Source organism: Chiloscyllium plagiosum, unplaced genomic scaffold (assembly GCF_037043375.1).
Source record: "Chiloscyllium plagiosum isolate Xiang-an unplaced genomic scaffold, Cpla_swu_hap1 HiC_scaffold_30, whole genome shotgun sequence".
NCBI lineage: Eukaryota > Metazoa > Chordata > Chondrichthyes > Orectolobiformes > Hemiscylliidae > Chiloscyllium > Chiloscyllium plagiosum.
This window is the reverse complement of record NW_028270168.1, coordinates 20,734,821-20,752,181: the sequence shown is the minus strand read 5'-3', so window position 1 is coordinate 20,752,181 and position 17,361 is coordinate 20,734,821. Positions and strand designations below refer to the sequence as shown.

Here is a 17,361-nt window from a genome sequence, read left to right as displayed (position 1 = left end):
ATTGAGGGCAGATTTGACTTTACTGTGATGGACCTCACATTTGAATAAGCTGCTAACATTTGCTGACCAGGCTCTCACTGCCATGAGAGCATGAATTCAAACCTCAGTGTAGCAATTTAAGAATCTGAATTCACTGCTTAAAATAAAGTCTGTCAAAGTGATGATGAAAGTCAGTGCTCTTTAGTGAAAGAAAACCTGATGTCCTTACCCAGTCAGTGCTAACAGGTTCCTCCAGTCCCTTACCAACATAATTACATCTCAACTGCTCTTGGGGCAACCACAAATAGGCAGCAGATACCAGGTGTGGGAGAGAAATCCATAACCTGAGATGAATTAAATCACACACTTGGAGAATGGAATTGGAAATATAGTGCCTACTCCCTTTGCTGCATCTTGTCATCACAGATGTTTCTCTCAGACTGCAAAACCAATTGCACTCACAACTTAAGCCTATTAAGGAAACAACTTGCATTCCATAAATACAAACTCTTTCCTGCCTGCCTTCGTTGGTCCCATGGTGCGATGTAGCTCCACCAAAAATCAAAACAATTGGTAGGCTTGGCTTTATTGGTCAGTGCATTGAGTATTGGAGTTGAGAGGTCATGTTGTAGTTATACCGAACATTGGTTAGGCCGTTTTTGGAATACTGCTTGCAGTTCTGGTCTCCCTGCTATATGAAGGATGTTGTGAAACTTGAAAGGGTTCAGAATAAATTTACAAGGATGTTGCCAAGGTTGGAGGATTTGAGCTATAGGGAGAGGTTGAATAGGGTGGGGCTGTTGTCCCTGGAGCATTGGAGGCTGAGGGGTGAAATTGTAAAGGTTTATAAAATCATGAGGAATATGTATAGGATGAGTAAACAAGATCATTTCCCTAGTCAATCCAAAAATACAGGAGAGAGGTTTAAGGTGAGAGGCAAAGATTTAAAAGGGATCTGAGGGGCAACTTTTTAACATACAGAGTGGTATGTGTATGGAATAAGCTGCCAGTGGAAGTGGTGGAGGTTGGTACAATAATAACATTTAAAAGGCATCTGGATGGGTATATAAATAGGAAGGGTTTAGAGGGATATGGGCCAATTGCTGACAAATGGGACTAGATTAATTTAGGATATCTTTTCAGCATGGATGAGTTGGACCAAAGGGTCTGTTTCCATTTTGTACAGCTCTATGACTCTATAACCCTATAATTGGGAATCTATTGGAGAGTTGGACTAACTTATAGAGTCATAGAGATGTACAGCATGGAAACAGACCCTTCGGTCTAACTCATCCATGCTGCCCAGATATTGGGTATGTTTGTGGAATGTGTAATGAGTTGGTTGTTTAATTTTTAAATGCCAGCCATATGCTTTCCCTCGTAAACCTCTCAACCTCTCCCAGTCTAGGATTCAGGTTTGGCTTCAATTTCTGCAGTTGGGAATTTCACATGGACCTTGGAATCTGAGATGTTACAGCTCCTGACAGGTCTTTGAAATTATTGGTATAGACATGATCGACTGACTGCTACCTCTCTCTTCTTTCCCCTGCCCCAACCAGAAAGGAGAAACTAGAGCAGTAGTTGAGATTTGAAATTATTAAAGTTGAAACAGAATCTGAATAGCTGTAAAATGCCTCCGTGAAAGAAGAGAAGCTGTTCCTTTGAATTTCATTGGAATAGGATAGGAGTCTGAGAGTGGAGTGTAGATTTAAAGAGCTACCAGCTCCAGCCATTCTGCCCAACCTCAGCCAGTTAGTTGTGCTTCATGCATAAGTGTTTATAAGCTATTTGACCACTGGATACAATTCTGCTTCTGAACACCCACCCATGCTGAAGAGTGCATGTGTATACTGAGTCAGGGAAAGTTCACAGCAGAGTGATTTTAATTTGTTTGACTTTTTTCTCTTCCTTCCAAAGGGAATAAATGCCCATTACTGTTACATGTGTGCACACACACCCATTCAACCACACAAAGATATACCCAACCACCCAGCTCCACATAAACTCATTCATCTCCAGTAAACACCCGCATCTCTTACACAGCCATCTAACAATTGCATATCCCCACACATATCCCTAATATAACCACATATATACCATGACACTTGCACACATAATATACATACCGAATACATGCATATACCTGCATATACACCCACTATACAGATCTCTTCAGCACAGTGATGGCAATGAGAGTTTAATGAAGCATACCTAAATTAGGAGGGAGGGAAAATATCACTGACGATAACGGCCTTTCTGCAAAGAAACCTGACTCCTTGAGTTGATCAACGGTCAATTAATCAATTAGTTGTTGTACTTCCCACAATACATTCACAATCATTATTCTCAATCTGTGAATTGGTGCTGAATAGATTTAATTCTAAACTCAATGTACCATGGAATTGATTGAGCTGCGCTCCCTAATCCATTTATTATGTGCACAGTAAAATTCCTGTTTCTGCCCGGTTGCTCAGCTGATGAAGACACCACTTTGACTAGCTCTAGTCAAAGAGATTAAAAAAGTGTTTGACTAGTGCACTGATTATAGAGCTTTGGAAAAGGTCAACAGGTGACGAGAGTGTTGAACTTCACACATGTCACCCAGTTGCTTTGAGATAAAAATAGAAGGTATTTGGTCCCTGTGCAGTTTTTATCAAGTCTCCAATACAGCTACACAGGACTGCACTTGCACTTATTTTAACCTTACGTTTTTACCAGATAAAACATTTATATTGCAAAGCAATGACCTCTGAATTTAATTCTTTCCTGATCTATGCCATCAACCATTAAACTTTCTGCATCAAAATTTTTATTAAATTTTGTGAGAGACAGGTTGGTGAATTACAATGAGACTGAAGGGACTTGGGCTAGGAAAGTAAAAATAATACAAGTTTGAAGTCATTACAACTGATATCCAAGAGCAAAGGAAATCTGAGACACCGGTGAGGTCAGAACTGGAGAAGTGCAAAGATCTTGGAAGGTTGCAATGAGGATGTTACTCAGAGAGGGCGAGGTCGTACAATGAAGGGACTTGAAAACAAGGGTGCTGGATCAGGTGCCAACGTTGGTCTGCAAGCATGGCTGATGGATGAACAGCAAATGATGTAAGTCAGGCAATGGACAGTAGAGTTATTGAGGAGCTCAAGTTTCCCAATTTGGCATTAAATTGGGTGTAATTTTGTGCCAGTGCGGCCATGACCTCCAGGAAAAAAAATAGAGTTTGTAGAACTTTACAGTTTACTGATGGAGTGAAGACTTTTACCACTTCTACCTGAATTCGATGGAAACTCAGGGCTCGAGAAAGAGGTGAGCATATTAAACCTGAGCACCCAGAACTTATCCCCCACCTTCTCCCCCCATCAGGTTCCAACTCAAATCATCCTGCTGTGAGGAAGGACTCTGCCTCCAAATCATATAGTCTAATGGAAAAGTAGAGAGAAATTCAACCAATAAAGGATTGAAGGGTCGAGCATTAAACTCACTTTGACAGGATTGTGGGAATCAGAAGTGAATATTAGGAAGTATTTGCAGGGTGCACAAAATACTGGGAGACATGGATAGCACTGAAATAAAGAATAGCAAATTAAAAGGTGGAGTAGGAGTAAGGAAGAAAGTAATGAAGTGTAAGTCAGGGTTTCATAGCATGTTTGTAAATGCATGGAGTATAGTTAATAAGATTGCAGAGTTACAGGCACAGATTGCTGTGTGGAATTGTGAAGTTGTGGCAATAATGAAGACATGGTTTGAGGAAAGGTGGATCTGGGTGTTCAATATTTCTGGGTACAAGCGGTGTTCAGAAAACATTGAAAATGAAAATAAGAAGGTAGTCAACATTTTCAATCAGGAAACCATTGCATTACTGGAGATGGAAGGTATTTCGAAGGGTTCATGGACAGAATCGATTTGGATAAAGCTAAGGAATAAAAAGGATAAATTATACTGTGTAAATTATAGAACTCCAATGAGCGAGAAGCATGTAGAAGGAACTTTGAGATGCAAAAATCAAAGAGTAATCACAAGGGATTTTAGCTACCTTGATTAGAGACTGGCATAGTAGTTTGGAGACAGTGAGCGCAGGTGTTCCCGGATAGAGGTCAAAATGATTTCCTACTGCAGTCTGTGTCCCGTCCAATAGGAAAAGAGATACTGCTAGACCTCATTCTTGGGGATGAAGTTGGGCAAGTGTCAGTGGGAGAATGTTTCAGGTACAGTGATTGTTTAACAAAATTTAACATGACGGGGTGACATAGGTCAATCCAGAAAAAGAGTAATCGAATGGTGGAGAGATTACTTCAATGTGGCAAGAAGTGGGTGGTGTAGACTGGAACTAAAGGTTGGCAGGAAAACCAGCTGAGCAATGGCTACCTTCAAAGAAGAGATGATTTGGACACAGACAAGGTATATTCCCTCAAAAGAGTGGTAAAACAAACAAATTCAGAGCTCACTGGATAACAAAGAACATCGGAAGAAGCTAAAGAAGAAAAAGTGAGCTTAGTAATAAATATAATTGAGAACCATGTTGACTATAGAAGGTTTAGAATGAAACTGAAAAAACAAATTGGAGAAGCAAAAAGGGGTTATGAAAAATTTACATTTGGAAAATCATAATTTTAATCTATTCAAGCAGAATCAGCATGGCTTCATGAACGAGAAATCCAATCTGGCTAATTTATAGGAGTTTTTCGAGATAGTCTCAACCAGAGTGGATAGAGGGGAACCCAATGTGTTGTATTTGGACTTAAGAAGACATGTGAGAATACACCTCAAACATTTGTCATCCGATCCCATGGTGATGAAGGTAGTATAGTTACGCGGATAGAGAATTAGCTAATGGGCAGGAAACAGTGAGTGGGGCTAAGGGGTTCTTTTATGGTTGGCAACCTGTGACCAGTGGGGTTCCACAGAGATCAATGCTGGGATCTCAACTGTTCACAATATGTATTAATGAGTTGGAGGAAGGAAGCAAATGCACTGTAACCAAATTTGCCGACAACACAAATGGGTGGTAAGACAAATTGCAAGAGGGATACAAACTGCTTATAGGAGATGTTGATTGGTTAAGTATTTGGGCAAAATGTTGGCAATTGGAGCATAATGTGAAAAAATGTGAAATTGTTGATCTGGAAGGGGAATAAAAGGATGATATTATTTAAATGGAGAAATACTGTAGAAAGCTGCAACACAAAAGGACTTGGAGCTATTTGTGCATGAAAAGCAGAAAGCTAGTACACTAATGCTGTAGGTAAACATGAAGGTTAATGGAATGTTTGCCCTTATTTCAAGGGGGTGGGAGTATAAGAGTAGGGAAGTCTTACTGCAACTATACAAGGTGTTGGTGAGAGCAGTTTTGGTCCCCATATTTAAGGAAAGATATCATTTCATTGAAGGCTGTTCAGAGAAGGTTCATTAGGATAATCGCTGGTATGGAAAGATTGTCTTTATGGGTACTAGATAATTATTTAAATAGAAATAATATACAGGGTTATGGGAATTACCTGCAGCATTAGTGTGCTAGTTTTCTGCTTTTCATGCACAAATAGCTCCAAGTCCTTTTGTGTTGCAGCTTTCTACAGTATTTCTCCATTTAAATAATATCATCCTTTTATTCCCCTTCCAGATCAACAATTTCACATTTTTTCACATTATGCTCCAATTGCCAACATTTTGCCCAAATACTTAACCAAGGCTAAAGAGGTTAAATTTCTACTCACTGAAATTTAGAAAAATGAAAGGTGATCTCATTGAAACATGTAGGATTCTTAATGGACTTGTCAGGATAAATGTTGTGAGGATGTTTCATCTCACAGACAGCATAGTCTCAGAATAAAGAGGCACAAATTTAGGAATGAGATTAGAATGAGTTTCTTCTTTCAAAGAGTTGAGTCTTTGGAACTTGCCACAGACAGCTGTTGGGGGCAGAGTATATTTAAGTTTGAATTAGATTTTTCATCAGTTAAGGAAGTCAAGGGTTACAGGTAAGAAGCAGAAAAGTGGACATGAGGAATGTCGCATCAGCCTGGATCCTGTTGAATGATGGAGCAGGCGTGAGGGGCCAAATGGCCTACTCCTGTTCCTATTTCTTATGGTTTTAAGACTAGCAACTAACATAAAGGCAAATCTCAAAGTTTTCTATAAGTGCAACACTGGTAAAAAAGTGGTAAAGGGGCCAATTGAGGACTAAAAATAGGATTTACACTGGAAGCAAGAGGCATTGCTGAGGGGTTGAATGAATACTTTGCATCTGTCTTTATGGGTACTAGATAATTATTTAAATAGAAATAATATACAGGGTTATGGGGAAAAGACAGGAGATTGGCATTAAGTTAAATTGCTCAGACAGCCAGTGCACCAAATAGCGGCCTCCTGCACCTTACACTCTGTGAAAGAAGCCAGCCATTCACAAATACTCAATGAATCAAATGTTGGCTGTGATAGCTATTCTGTTGATGATTGACCCAATTCATTGCTTCTTTTCAGATCATTAAAGATAGAATATTCACCCATGTTTCACGGAATAAACTCATGTGGAACAAACTGCCTGGAGGATTGTTTGTGCTCCCGCAATACTCGACACATACAGCAGATTTCCCTTTCTACTACTTGGATGAGGGTAATAATGAAACTGGAATATTTCATGAATAGTCCTGCAGGTACTCATTGAATTGTTCACGTTGCTTCACTACTTCTCAATCTTGACTTGGTTGTTATATTTTGTTTGCAGGTTTAACTCCCAAGAAGGAATTCACTGGGTTGATTTACGCAGTCTCGCCCCTGGTTTCCCAGTCTCAGCCCATTATCAAGTTGATCTTAGCATTAGCAAAATCCAAGTACTGTGCACAGGTGTGTTCCAACTCTCATTTGCATGCTCTTTTCCTCCTTACTTTTCCTGTGTTTTGTTTTTGTTATTTTGCTACCACTTATTTGCACCACTGAGTGGACCTGATGCTGATCTGAAGAAAGAAGGACACTTTCTCACAGTCATATTTTTTCTCTGTTCTAGAGCATTATGTTGCCACTGTAAAACTCTATAATAGGCTTACTGTCTGTAGAACAACATGAGAGATACAAAAAACTGGCATGTATGTAGCACCATTTACAACTCCTAAGTATGTTGCGTCCAACAAAGTACTTTGAAAGTGTGGTTGCTGTTGTAGGAAATATGGCAGCTAACTTATACACAGCAGGTTCCCACAGGCAGCAACATAAGAATTATCAGTTAATGTGCTTCAGTAATTTTAATTGAGAAATATGTATTGGTCAGGGCTTTAATTTAATGCCTCTTCCAAGTGATGCCAACTCCAGCTGCTTTGTTGCTACACTTTGGGATGGATCAAGGCAAGCGCATGAGAAATAGTGATGGCAAGCAAGATGCCAGAGGGCTGCTTGTCTTAATACCAAGTTGTTCCATAACAATGTCCTTGTTTATAATTCAAGTTTGTAACAGCAGTGTAATTATTCTTTCCTTGAGTTTGAGTTTGTGGCATGTCTATTGAAGTTAAACTGTGTAAACACTGGACAGTATGATTTACTATCTTCTGTATCTGTAGAATCAAATTCTTCTATCTCAGCATACACTTTTTCTAAACTAGAAAATCTTTATTTTTAACACAATGAATAGCTTTCAATTAATACATGAATCAAATAATTATCTCTATAATTTTGACAGACTTAGTCAATTTCATTTTTTCATCCCCATCCCTCTAATGCTATGTCTTCCCTCAAATTGCCATCTCATTTCTTCTATCCCATCCATGATATCTCCAATCTTCCCATTACTTCCATCATATCTCTCAAAGAATCATTCTCTCCAGCAATCATTGTCATTGTTGGGCTCCCTTTAGTTTCTGGTACTTTTGTTCTCCTTCAACCTCCCCCACACCCACCATTACCAACCATTACCAACCATTGACAGTCACATGTGTCACTTGCTCCAGACTTTGGTTCCCATTGAATAAACACCAATAGATGTTTCCTTTAAACCGACCAATCAAAACAATCCAAGCTGACAAAAAGCTGAAAAGTTACAAGGCTGCTTTTTTATTAGATGCTGATATTACAATAAGCGGATTTAATGGAAATAAAGTATTTATTCTTCAAATAATATCATGGTCATTTGTATAAACCTGCATTTCCATCTCAGCAGGAAACCATTCTCAATGAGACTTTCATATAATGTGACCATAAACAATTCCCATTACCAGGTTTTTGACACAATCTGTATTTATATTCCTAGGTGTTTTGCTCGTGGATAGCTTTATTGTAGGTTTTCTTTTCCAGAATGAAAATTTTGATTTTGTTTAAAGCCTCTGGTGAAAGTATGATTAGAAGTTCTGTATTGACGTATTGTTGTAATAAAGATACTATTTTGACCACAAATGTTTTGCAGCTTCAGCTAGTTCTATATCATTTTTATCTACTTATAAAATAACCTTTACTATTTTGATCCTAGATAATTATCTTGTGGAATTGTGACAAACCATTACCCCCAAGAGGTAAATGGCCCTCCACTAGACTGCCTCTTATATTCATAAGAGGAGAACGTAAGGTAAGGAGTAACTGTTATTTAAGAATGACTTACTTGCAAAATGTTATTGGTTTAATGAACCTATTGACATCTTAGCACCTAAAGTAATTTGGAACAGCTGCTTTTTCCAAGGACAATACATTCAGGGCTTACTATAATATTGAGGTCTGTTAAAGTGTAGATATGAAGCTTGGTAACAGGGCTGGAGTTAAGAATAGCTGTGATGGTGAGGTGAATGAACAGGATTTAGTACAGATGAAGCAAGAGGGATGGAAAACAAGAACAGGGTAATTGGACTGCAGCTGGGTAGGGTGTTACATATGAGTGTATAAAATCAGGAGTAGAAGTAGGCCATTTCACCCATCAAGCTTGCTCCACCATTAATTAAGATCTAATAGTAATCTCATTTCTACCACATTCCTGCCTATTGCTAACCTTGCAAGTCTGACTTAACAAGAATCTCCATTCTTCTGGCTTAAGAATGTTCAAGAACTCTGCTTGCACCATCTTTTCAGGGAGAGAGTTCCAAACACTCATAACTCTCTGGGAGAAAATGGTCTAATCTCTGTTTTCAATGGGCAACCCCTGATTTTTAAACTGTGATCCTTTTTTCTGGGTTAACCTTTCAGAGAAAACATCCTTTCCACATATACCCTGTCAGTCCTCTTCAGGATTTGATATGGTTTAATCAAGTGACCCTTTACTCTTCTAAGCTCCAGCAGATACAAGCTAGCCTGTCCAACATTTTCTTGATGTGGAGGTGCTGGTGTTCGACTGGCGTGGACAAAGTCAAAAATCACACAGCACCAGGTTATAGTCCATTTTATTTGGTTTATTTGAAACCAAAGCTTCTCTGAACTATTTCCAACACATTTACATCAGACCTTAAATAAGTTGACCAGTACTATGCACAATACTCTACATGTGGTCTCTTCGGTGCCCAATATCAACTCCCTACTTTTGAGTTTAATCCCCTTGCAATAAATGAGTATATTCTATTAGCTTTCTTAATTATTTGTTATACCTGCATACTAATCTTTTGTGATTCGTGCATCTCAAAACACTACAATCACTAATGATTTAAATGAAATGCTTCTACTTTATTCTTCCTGCCAAAATGGAACATTCCTCATTTTCCCACACTATACTCCATTTGCTACATTTTTGTCCATTCACTTACCTTGTCAATATCCTGTTGTAACTATCCTGTGTCTTCTTCACAACTTACTTACCTACCTGTCTTTGTACCATCAGAAAATTTGACAACCAGAATCTTTTATCCCTTCGTTGAAGTAATTTATATGAATTATAAATAATTGAGATCTCAAAACTGATTCCTGTGACACACTTAGCCTGCTGGACACACTTTCCTCATTCCTGAAGAAGGGCTTATGCCCGAAATGTCGATTCTCCTGTTCCTTGGATGCTGCCTGACCTGCTGCGCTTTTCCAGCAACACATTTTCAGCTCTGATCTCCAACATCTGCAGTCCTCACTTTCTCCTGTGGCACACTACCCTTTACAACTTGCCAATTAGAAAACGTTATGCCTATTCACTGCTTCCTGTTAACTAGCCAATCTTCCATCCATGACAATATGTTACCCCTATATCATGCGAATTTATTTTATGTAATAACCTTTAATGTAGCACCTTAACAAATATCTTCTGGAAATCTAAGTACAGTACATCCATCGGAACCCTTAATCCCATGGTACATGTTACCTCGACAAAGATTTCCAGTAGTTTGTTTAAACATGATTTAAATTCTACAAAATCATGTTGATCCTACCTGGTTGCCTTGAAATTGTCCAAGTGCCCTGTTATAACTTCTTTAATAATGGATTCAAACATTTTCTCTATGACAGATGCTAAGCTAACTGTCCTGCATTTTCCTGCTTTCTGTCTCTCCCACTTTTGAAAAAGGAGTTATATTTGCTAACTTTGAATCTAATGACATTGTCCCTAAATCAAGGAGGAAAGTGGAAAATTATCTCAACTATCTCACTGGCCACTTCTTTTAAGACCCTACGGTGAAGTCCATTAGGAACTTGTCAGCTCACAACTCCAACAATTTGCTTGTTACCACTTCTCTAGTGATTGTGAATTTCTTGAGTTCCTCTACCCTTTTCATTTCCTCATTAATTACTGCTTCTGGGGTAGTATTTCTATCCTCTAAAGTGAAGACAGATGCAAAGTATTCAAATCATCTGTCAATTCCTTATTTTCCATTATTCATTCCTCAGTCCCACTTTCTGAAGGAGCTGTGTTCACTTTGTTAACTCTTCTTGAATTATTTATAGATACTCCTCCTACCTGTTTACATATTTCTGGCTCGCTTTCTCTTGCACTGTAATTTTTCTCTTAAATTTTTGGATATTTTTTATATTTTATCCAGTCTTCTGACAACATGAGATGCAATTCTGCTACTGGCCAGCACTTTTTGAACAATCCCAAATTACACTAACAACAAATTTAAGAAGTCCCACTTGGGGTCACAAAGTAGCTTATTTATATTTGTTAGAGGCTACATATATTCATAGATCCTTGTTTATTGAAGGAGAAATGAAGTAGTCCAGACATGTGTCTTTTTAATTCAATAGGAGCTTGCTGTTCTTGCTTGTATTCCCCACAGTCAACCTATTGGAGTTGACTCGGCTTTTCTGAATTTAAATGAAAATTTTCATAGGATCATACGGAACAGAAGAGGCTTTTTGGCCCATTGAATCTGGACTGTTTTAGGGCATTCTCCAAGGCATTGCCTCACTCTCAGAGTCCACGTACCGACTAGTCAACCCCCTGTTTCTTATGCAATGCAGTTTGTTGTTTCCATTAAAATTTGGTATTTTTGCAAAAGTCTTGATGAGTACACATTTGAACATGCAATGGCATGTCTTTTTTCTAGCAATACTCAAGTTATGTACTGTTTAGTAGCTACATGTCAAAATATTTAGAATTGAATGACACTGAAGGGCAGACATTGATGTCCCCTCATACTCAGATGAACTGGTCTCATAGCTTGAATGGTGGTTAGGATCTGAACAGTATAAGACCGGACACTTGGATGAAATATAATAGGGAAAATAATGCTCATTCAACCAATGCCCATAACCATAACACAGATCATTCGAGGAAGGGCAAAAGCTGACTGTCAAATGCAATATGTCAATCAATGACCCCATTAAGGTTTAAGGCAAATGATGCTAACCGTACTCCAGTATCAATACAAAGGTGCCCATTGTTACACATTAAGCACATTGGTTGTTTTAGGCATTCTTCTCACCTCATTAACCCTCCGATAAAACATTTTGTTCATGGCTGAGTGATATTCACTCTTTACCCTGATGAAGACTCCAGAAAGGCATTCCTTTACTTGTCATTATCAGGTGATGATTGTTTATACCATCCACTGATTTTTGGCAGCAAAAACACCAGTGCCACCACTACATGCGATGGGAACCATCCTATTTAATGCTGGATTCTTTTGACTGACAATGAGGTTTTCAATCTGCACGGTAATAAAGCACCAAGAACCTCCAGAATCAATTCCTGGAATATGAGTTCTTGTGCTTTCAGTCAAACTCGACCATTTCTTTGTTTACTGCTGAAGAATCTCAATAACTATCAAAAGTAGAACAATATATAAACAGTTTGGGATAGGTTTCAACACAATATTTATTGATACTACTGTGTCAGCCAATTAGTGAAATAAACTTGCATTTATATAGCACCTTCAAAGACCACAGGATATCCTAAAGTGCACTGCAGTCAATTGTAGACTTTTGAAGTTTAGTGAATGTGGTAATACAGGAAATTCAGCAGCCAATTGAAGCACAGCAAGCTCCCACAGACATCAATGTAATGATTGAATTATCTGCTTTCATGATGTTGAACACGGGATGAATGAAGGTCATAGCACCAGAGAATAACTCTCCTGCTCCTCTTTGGAAAAGTGCCAGGAGTTCTTCCACATCATCCTGGAGGTACAGATGGTGCCTCAGTTTCTCATCTCATTCAGGAAACAGTACATCTGTCAGTGCAACACTCAAAGCACACTGCACTGAGGTGTCAGCCTTGATTTTAATGCTTGAGTCTTGGAGGGAGACTCAAATTCTCAAACACCTGATTTAGAAGTGAGAGTGCTCCTTGCTGACCAAGAAGTGCTACATCATGAGATGAGACAGAACCTGTGGTGGAATCACAGCAAATAACTATTTTCCAACAAACCAATGCTGTAATTGCCAGCACAACAGCAACTCCAATTTGCAAAGACTCTGCACCTATAAAAACCAACTGAGCTTTTGACTGAATCACTAGCAACAGGAACACAAGAGCAGAATGATTTCTCCAATAAAATGCAGAAGGTGAAGGATAATTAGGTACTACAAATGATTTTCCTTAAGATCAATCCCAGTCACCTACAGAAAGTGCAGTTTCCAGGAGAATTATGCAAGCGTCTCAATTCTGACTAGGATTAATAATATCACTCTGTACAGTCAGATCTTTAAACTTTGACAGACGTGTTGTTTAAAAGACAAATAGATGATTATTTTTAAGGTTGGACCTTTCGGATTGAATTGAAAAAATCAACAGGAGAAGTCATAAACAGCCTGAAAGGTTAACTGCATCAATCACAATGAACAAGCATCGAACAAGGCTTGAGATCACAGTGAGCTTTCTTGCCATAAAGTGGTGTTTCTATGGAATGCATTTCCCACGAAAGCTTATTGTCCCAATTAACACCTTTTAAATTGAGCTGGCTGAATATCTGATTAGGAACAGATGGTGATGATTAAATCTGTGTGAAACTGCATGTTTCTTGAATAATTCCATGGAAACTTGTCACCTAGAAAAGTAAATGCTCGAAGATGAACACAATAGAAATTTTGAAATTAAGGCACGGAAAGACGTTCCACAGAACCTTGCCTCGGGAAAATGGGCTTGTGCTGTGGTAGTCTGTGACCAGAATATTTTCAGCATGGAAGCAGACTGTGCTGATACAGGAGCTGCTCACCCCTCCATGCCCTTTAATATTTAACATGGTGCAAATTGACTCTCATGCCACAGTCCAAGCATATTGTCCAGTTCATTCCACATACCTTTCAATATTCAACCCATTTGACCTCAATCTCCATATCCCTTTATATCTCCCACTCTGGCCCTTCAATATCCCACTATTCAACTTCATACATTAATCTGATTGGCCAGTCAGGCATCCACCTCCACTTTGGAAGAATGTGATAAATGATTTGGATGCAAGCACGAGAGGTACAGTTAGTAAGTTTGCTGATGACACCAAAATTGGAAGTGTAGTGGACAGCGAAAAAGGTTACTTCAGAAGGGATCTTGATCAGATGGGTCAATGGGCTGAGAAGTGGCAGATGGAGTTTAATTCAGATAAATGTGAGATGCTGCATTTTGGGAAAGCAAATCTTAGCAGGACTTATACACTTAATGGTAAGATCCTAGGAAGTGTTGCTGAACAAAGAGACCTTGGAGTGCAGGTTCATAGCTCCTTGAAAGTAGAGTCGCAGGATAGTGAAGAAGGCGTTTGGTATGCTTTCCTTTATTGGTCAGAGTATTGAGTACAGGAGTTGAGAGGACATGTTGCGGCTGTACAGGACTTTGGTTAGGCCACTGTTGAAATACTGCGTGCAATTCTGATCTCCTGCCTATCAGAAAGATGTTGTGAAACTTGAAAGGGTTCAGAAAAGATTTACAAGGATGTTGCTAGGGCTGGAGGATTTGAGCTACAGGGAGAGGTTGAATAGGCTAGGGCTGTTTTCCCTGGAGTGTCAGAGGCTGAGGGGTGACCTCATAGAGATTTATGAAATCATGAGGGACATGGACAGGATAAATAGACAAAGTCTTTTCCCTGGGGTGGGGGAGTCCAGAACTAGAGGGCATAGATTTAAGGTGAAAGGGGAAAGATATAAAAAAGACTAAGGGACAACTTTTTCACTCAGAGGTGGTACGTGTCTGGAATGAGCTGCCAGAGGAAGTGGTGGAGGCTGGTACAATTGCAACGTTTAAAAGGCATCTGGATGGGTGTATGAATAGGAAGGTTTGGAGGGATATGGTCCAGGTGCTAGCAGGTGGGACTAGATTGGGTTGGGGTATCTGGTCAGCATGGACGAGTTGGACTGAAGGGTCTGTTTCCATGCTGTACATCTCTATGACTCTAATTTATGGAAGCAGTAACAAATGGTTTGTAGGAGAGATTTCTACATTCCACCTTTGATGGAAAGATTTTATTCACTCACATTTTATCATTGTGCTGATTGGTGCAAACAATCTATTGCTATTTTGCTTACCTCAGCCGTTTGTTGCCTTGTGATGAGAAGAGGAACATGATGAATGTTGAGATTAGAGATAAAAGTTTGATTAGTCTGGATCACGTTGACATAAGTAGGGAAGATGTGTTGGGTAGGCTAGAGGTTATTAAGGGGGCAAATCCCAGGACCGGATGGGATCTATCCCAGGTTGCTAAGGGAGGTGAGAGAGGAAATAGCTGGGGCCCTGACAGATATCTTTGTGGCATCCTTAAATACAGGTGAGGTGCCGGAGGGCTGGAGGGTTGCTCATGTTGTCCCTCTGTACAAGAAGGGTAGTAGGGATATTCCAGGTAATTACAGACCAGTGAGCCTGATGTCAGTGATGGGAAAGTTTCTGAAGAAGGTACTGAGGGATAGGATCTATTTATATTTAGAAAAGAATGGGCTTATTAGTGATAGGCAACATGTTTGTGTGTGGGGGAGATTGTGCCTTACCAACTTAATAGAATTCTTCGAGGAAATGACCAAGTTGATAGATGAAAGAAGGCTCATATACATGGACTTTAGTAAGACGTTTGATAAGGTTCCCCAGGTAGACTAATGGAGAAAGTGAAGTCACATGGTGTGCAGGGTGTTCTAGCTAGATGGATAAAGAACTGGTTGAGCAACAGGAGACAGAGAGTAGTAGTTGAAGGGAGTTTCTTGAAATGGAGAAATATCACCAGTGGTGTTCCACGGGGGTCAGTGTTGGGGCTGTTGTTTACAATGTACATAAGTGATCTGGAAGAGGGCACTGTTGGCATGATCAGCAAGTTTGCAGATGACACGAAGATTGGTGGAATAGCAGAAAGCATAAGGGACTGTCAGAGAATACAGGAGGATATAGATAGACTGGAGAGTTGGGCGGAAAAGTGGCAGAAGATTTTCAATCCAGACAGATGTGAGGTGATGCATTTAGGCAAGACTAATTCTAGAGCGAATTATACAATGAACGAAAGAGCCATGGGAAAAGTTGATGAGCAGAGAGATCTGGAGTGCAGGTGCATTGTACCCTGAAGTTTGCTGCACAGGTGGATAGAGTGGTCAAGAAGACGTATAGTAAGCTTGCCTTCATTGGACGGGGTATTGAGTATAAAAGCTGGCAAAACATGTTAAAATTGTACAAGACATTGGTTCAGCTGCATTTAGAATGCTGTGTACAGTTCTGGTTGCCACATTAGGATGTGGACGCTTTGGAGAGGGTGCAGAGAAGGTTTATGAGGATGTTACCTGGTATAGAAGGTGCTATCTATGAAGAAAAGTTGAGTAGGTTAGGTTTATTTTCATTAGAAAAAAGGAGATTGAGGGGGGACCTGATTGAGGTTTACAAAATCATGAAGAGTATAGACAGGGTGTAGAGACAAGCTTTTTCCCAGGGTGAAGGATTCAATAATGAGACGTCACTCTTTCAAGGTGAGAGGTGGAAGGTTTAAGGGGGATACACGCGGCAAGTACTTCACACAGAGGATGGTGGGCGTTTGGAACGCGTTGCCAGCAGAGGTGGTAGAGGCAGGCATGGTAGATTCATTTAAGATGCATCTGGACAGATGCATGAGTAGGTGTGGAACAGAGGAATACAGATGCTTAGGAATTGGGCGACAGGTTTAGACAATGAATTTGGATCGGCTCAGGCTTGGAAAGCCAAAGGGCCTGTTCCTGGGCTGTAAATTTTCTTTGTTCTCTTTGTTCTTTGATATTCATTTGAAGGGAGATGATTTGCAATGATCTGATAAAAGAGCAAATGAAGTAGTTTTAATTGGATAGATCTTCCAAAATGATCTAATAGGCCTCCTCCTCCTGTGCTGCACATTTGATGATTCCATGATCTCATTATAATCACCTTTATAATGTCAGTGAGAAAAGCACAACTTTTACATAATCCCTTTGTGTCTGTTACCCTCATCAACCCTGGTGACACTCTCCTAACTCTATACTTCACCTTTTTCACTCCATTCAGCTATGATGGAACTAAAATTGCTTCTCATAGAGTCATAGAGATGTACAGCATGGAAACAGACCCCTTCGGTCCAACCCATCCATGCCGACCAGATATCCCAACACAATCTAGTCCCACCTGCCAGCACCCGGCCCAGATCCCTCCAAACCCTTCCTATTCATATACCCATCTAAATGCCTCTTAAATGTTGCAATTGTACCAGCCTCCACCACCTCCTCTGGCAACCCATTCCATACACGTACCACCCTCTCCGTGAAAAAGTTGCCCCTTAGGTCTCTTTTATATCTTTCCCCTCTCATCCTAAACCTATGCCCTCTAGTTCTGGACTCCCCGACCCCAGGGAAAATACTTTGTCTATTTATCCTATCCATGCCACTCATAATTTTGTAAACTGGCCTGAGAAATGAACCAGCTTTTTCAGCTGAAAGAATTTCTTATTCTCTGCTCGTCATATTATTCAGATTTGTGTGCAGTTTGGTAATTCATGGTTGATTGGATTCTGACAATTATCATAATCATGTTGTAACACTCAAAATATACATCAACTACACACATTAATTTATTCATTGCAAAATATTACTAATGAACAT

The 17,361-nt window shown here is 39.6% G+C and overlaps 1 protein-coding gene across 1 annotated transcript in view; it reads left to right on the top strand.

Annotated features, from left to right (window-relative positions):
* LOC122563602 (exostosin-1-like) overlaps positions 1 to 17,361 on the top strand; it is a 260,921-nt gene that overhangs the window by 225,372 nt on the left and 18,188 nt on the right. Inside the window, exons 5-7 of the mRNA XM_043717538.2 lie at positions 6,457 to 6,589; positions 6,701 to 6,819; positions 8,429 to 8,524. Coding sequence (XP_043573473.1) covers positions 6,457 to 6,589; positions 6,701 to 6,819; positions 8,429 to 8,524 — 348 coding nt within the window. The remainder of the gene's footprint in view (positions 1 to 6,456; positions 6,590 to 6,700; positions 6,820 to 8,428; positions 8,525 to 17,361) is intronic.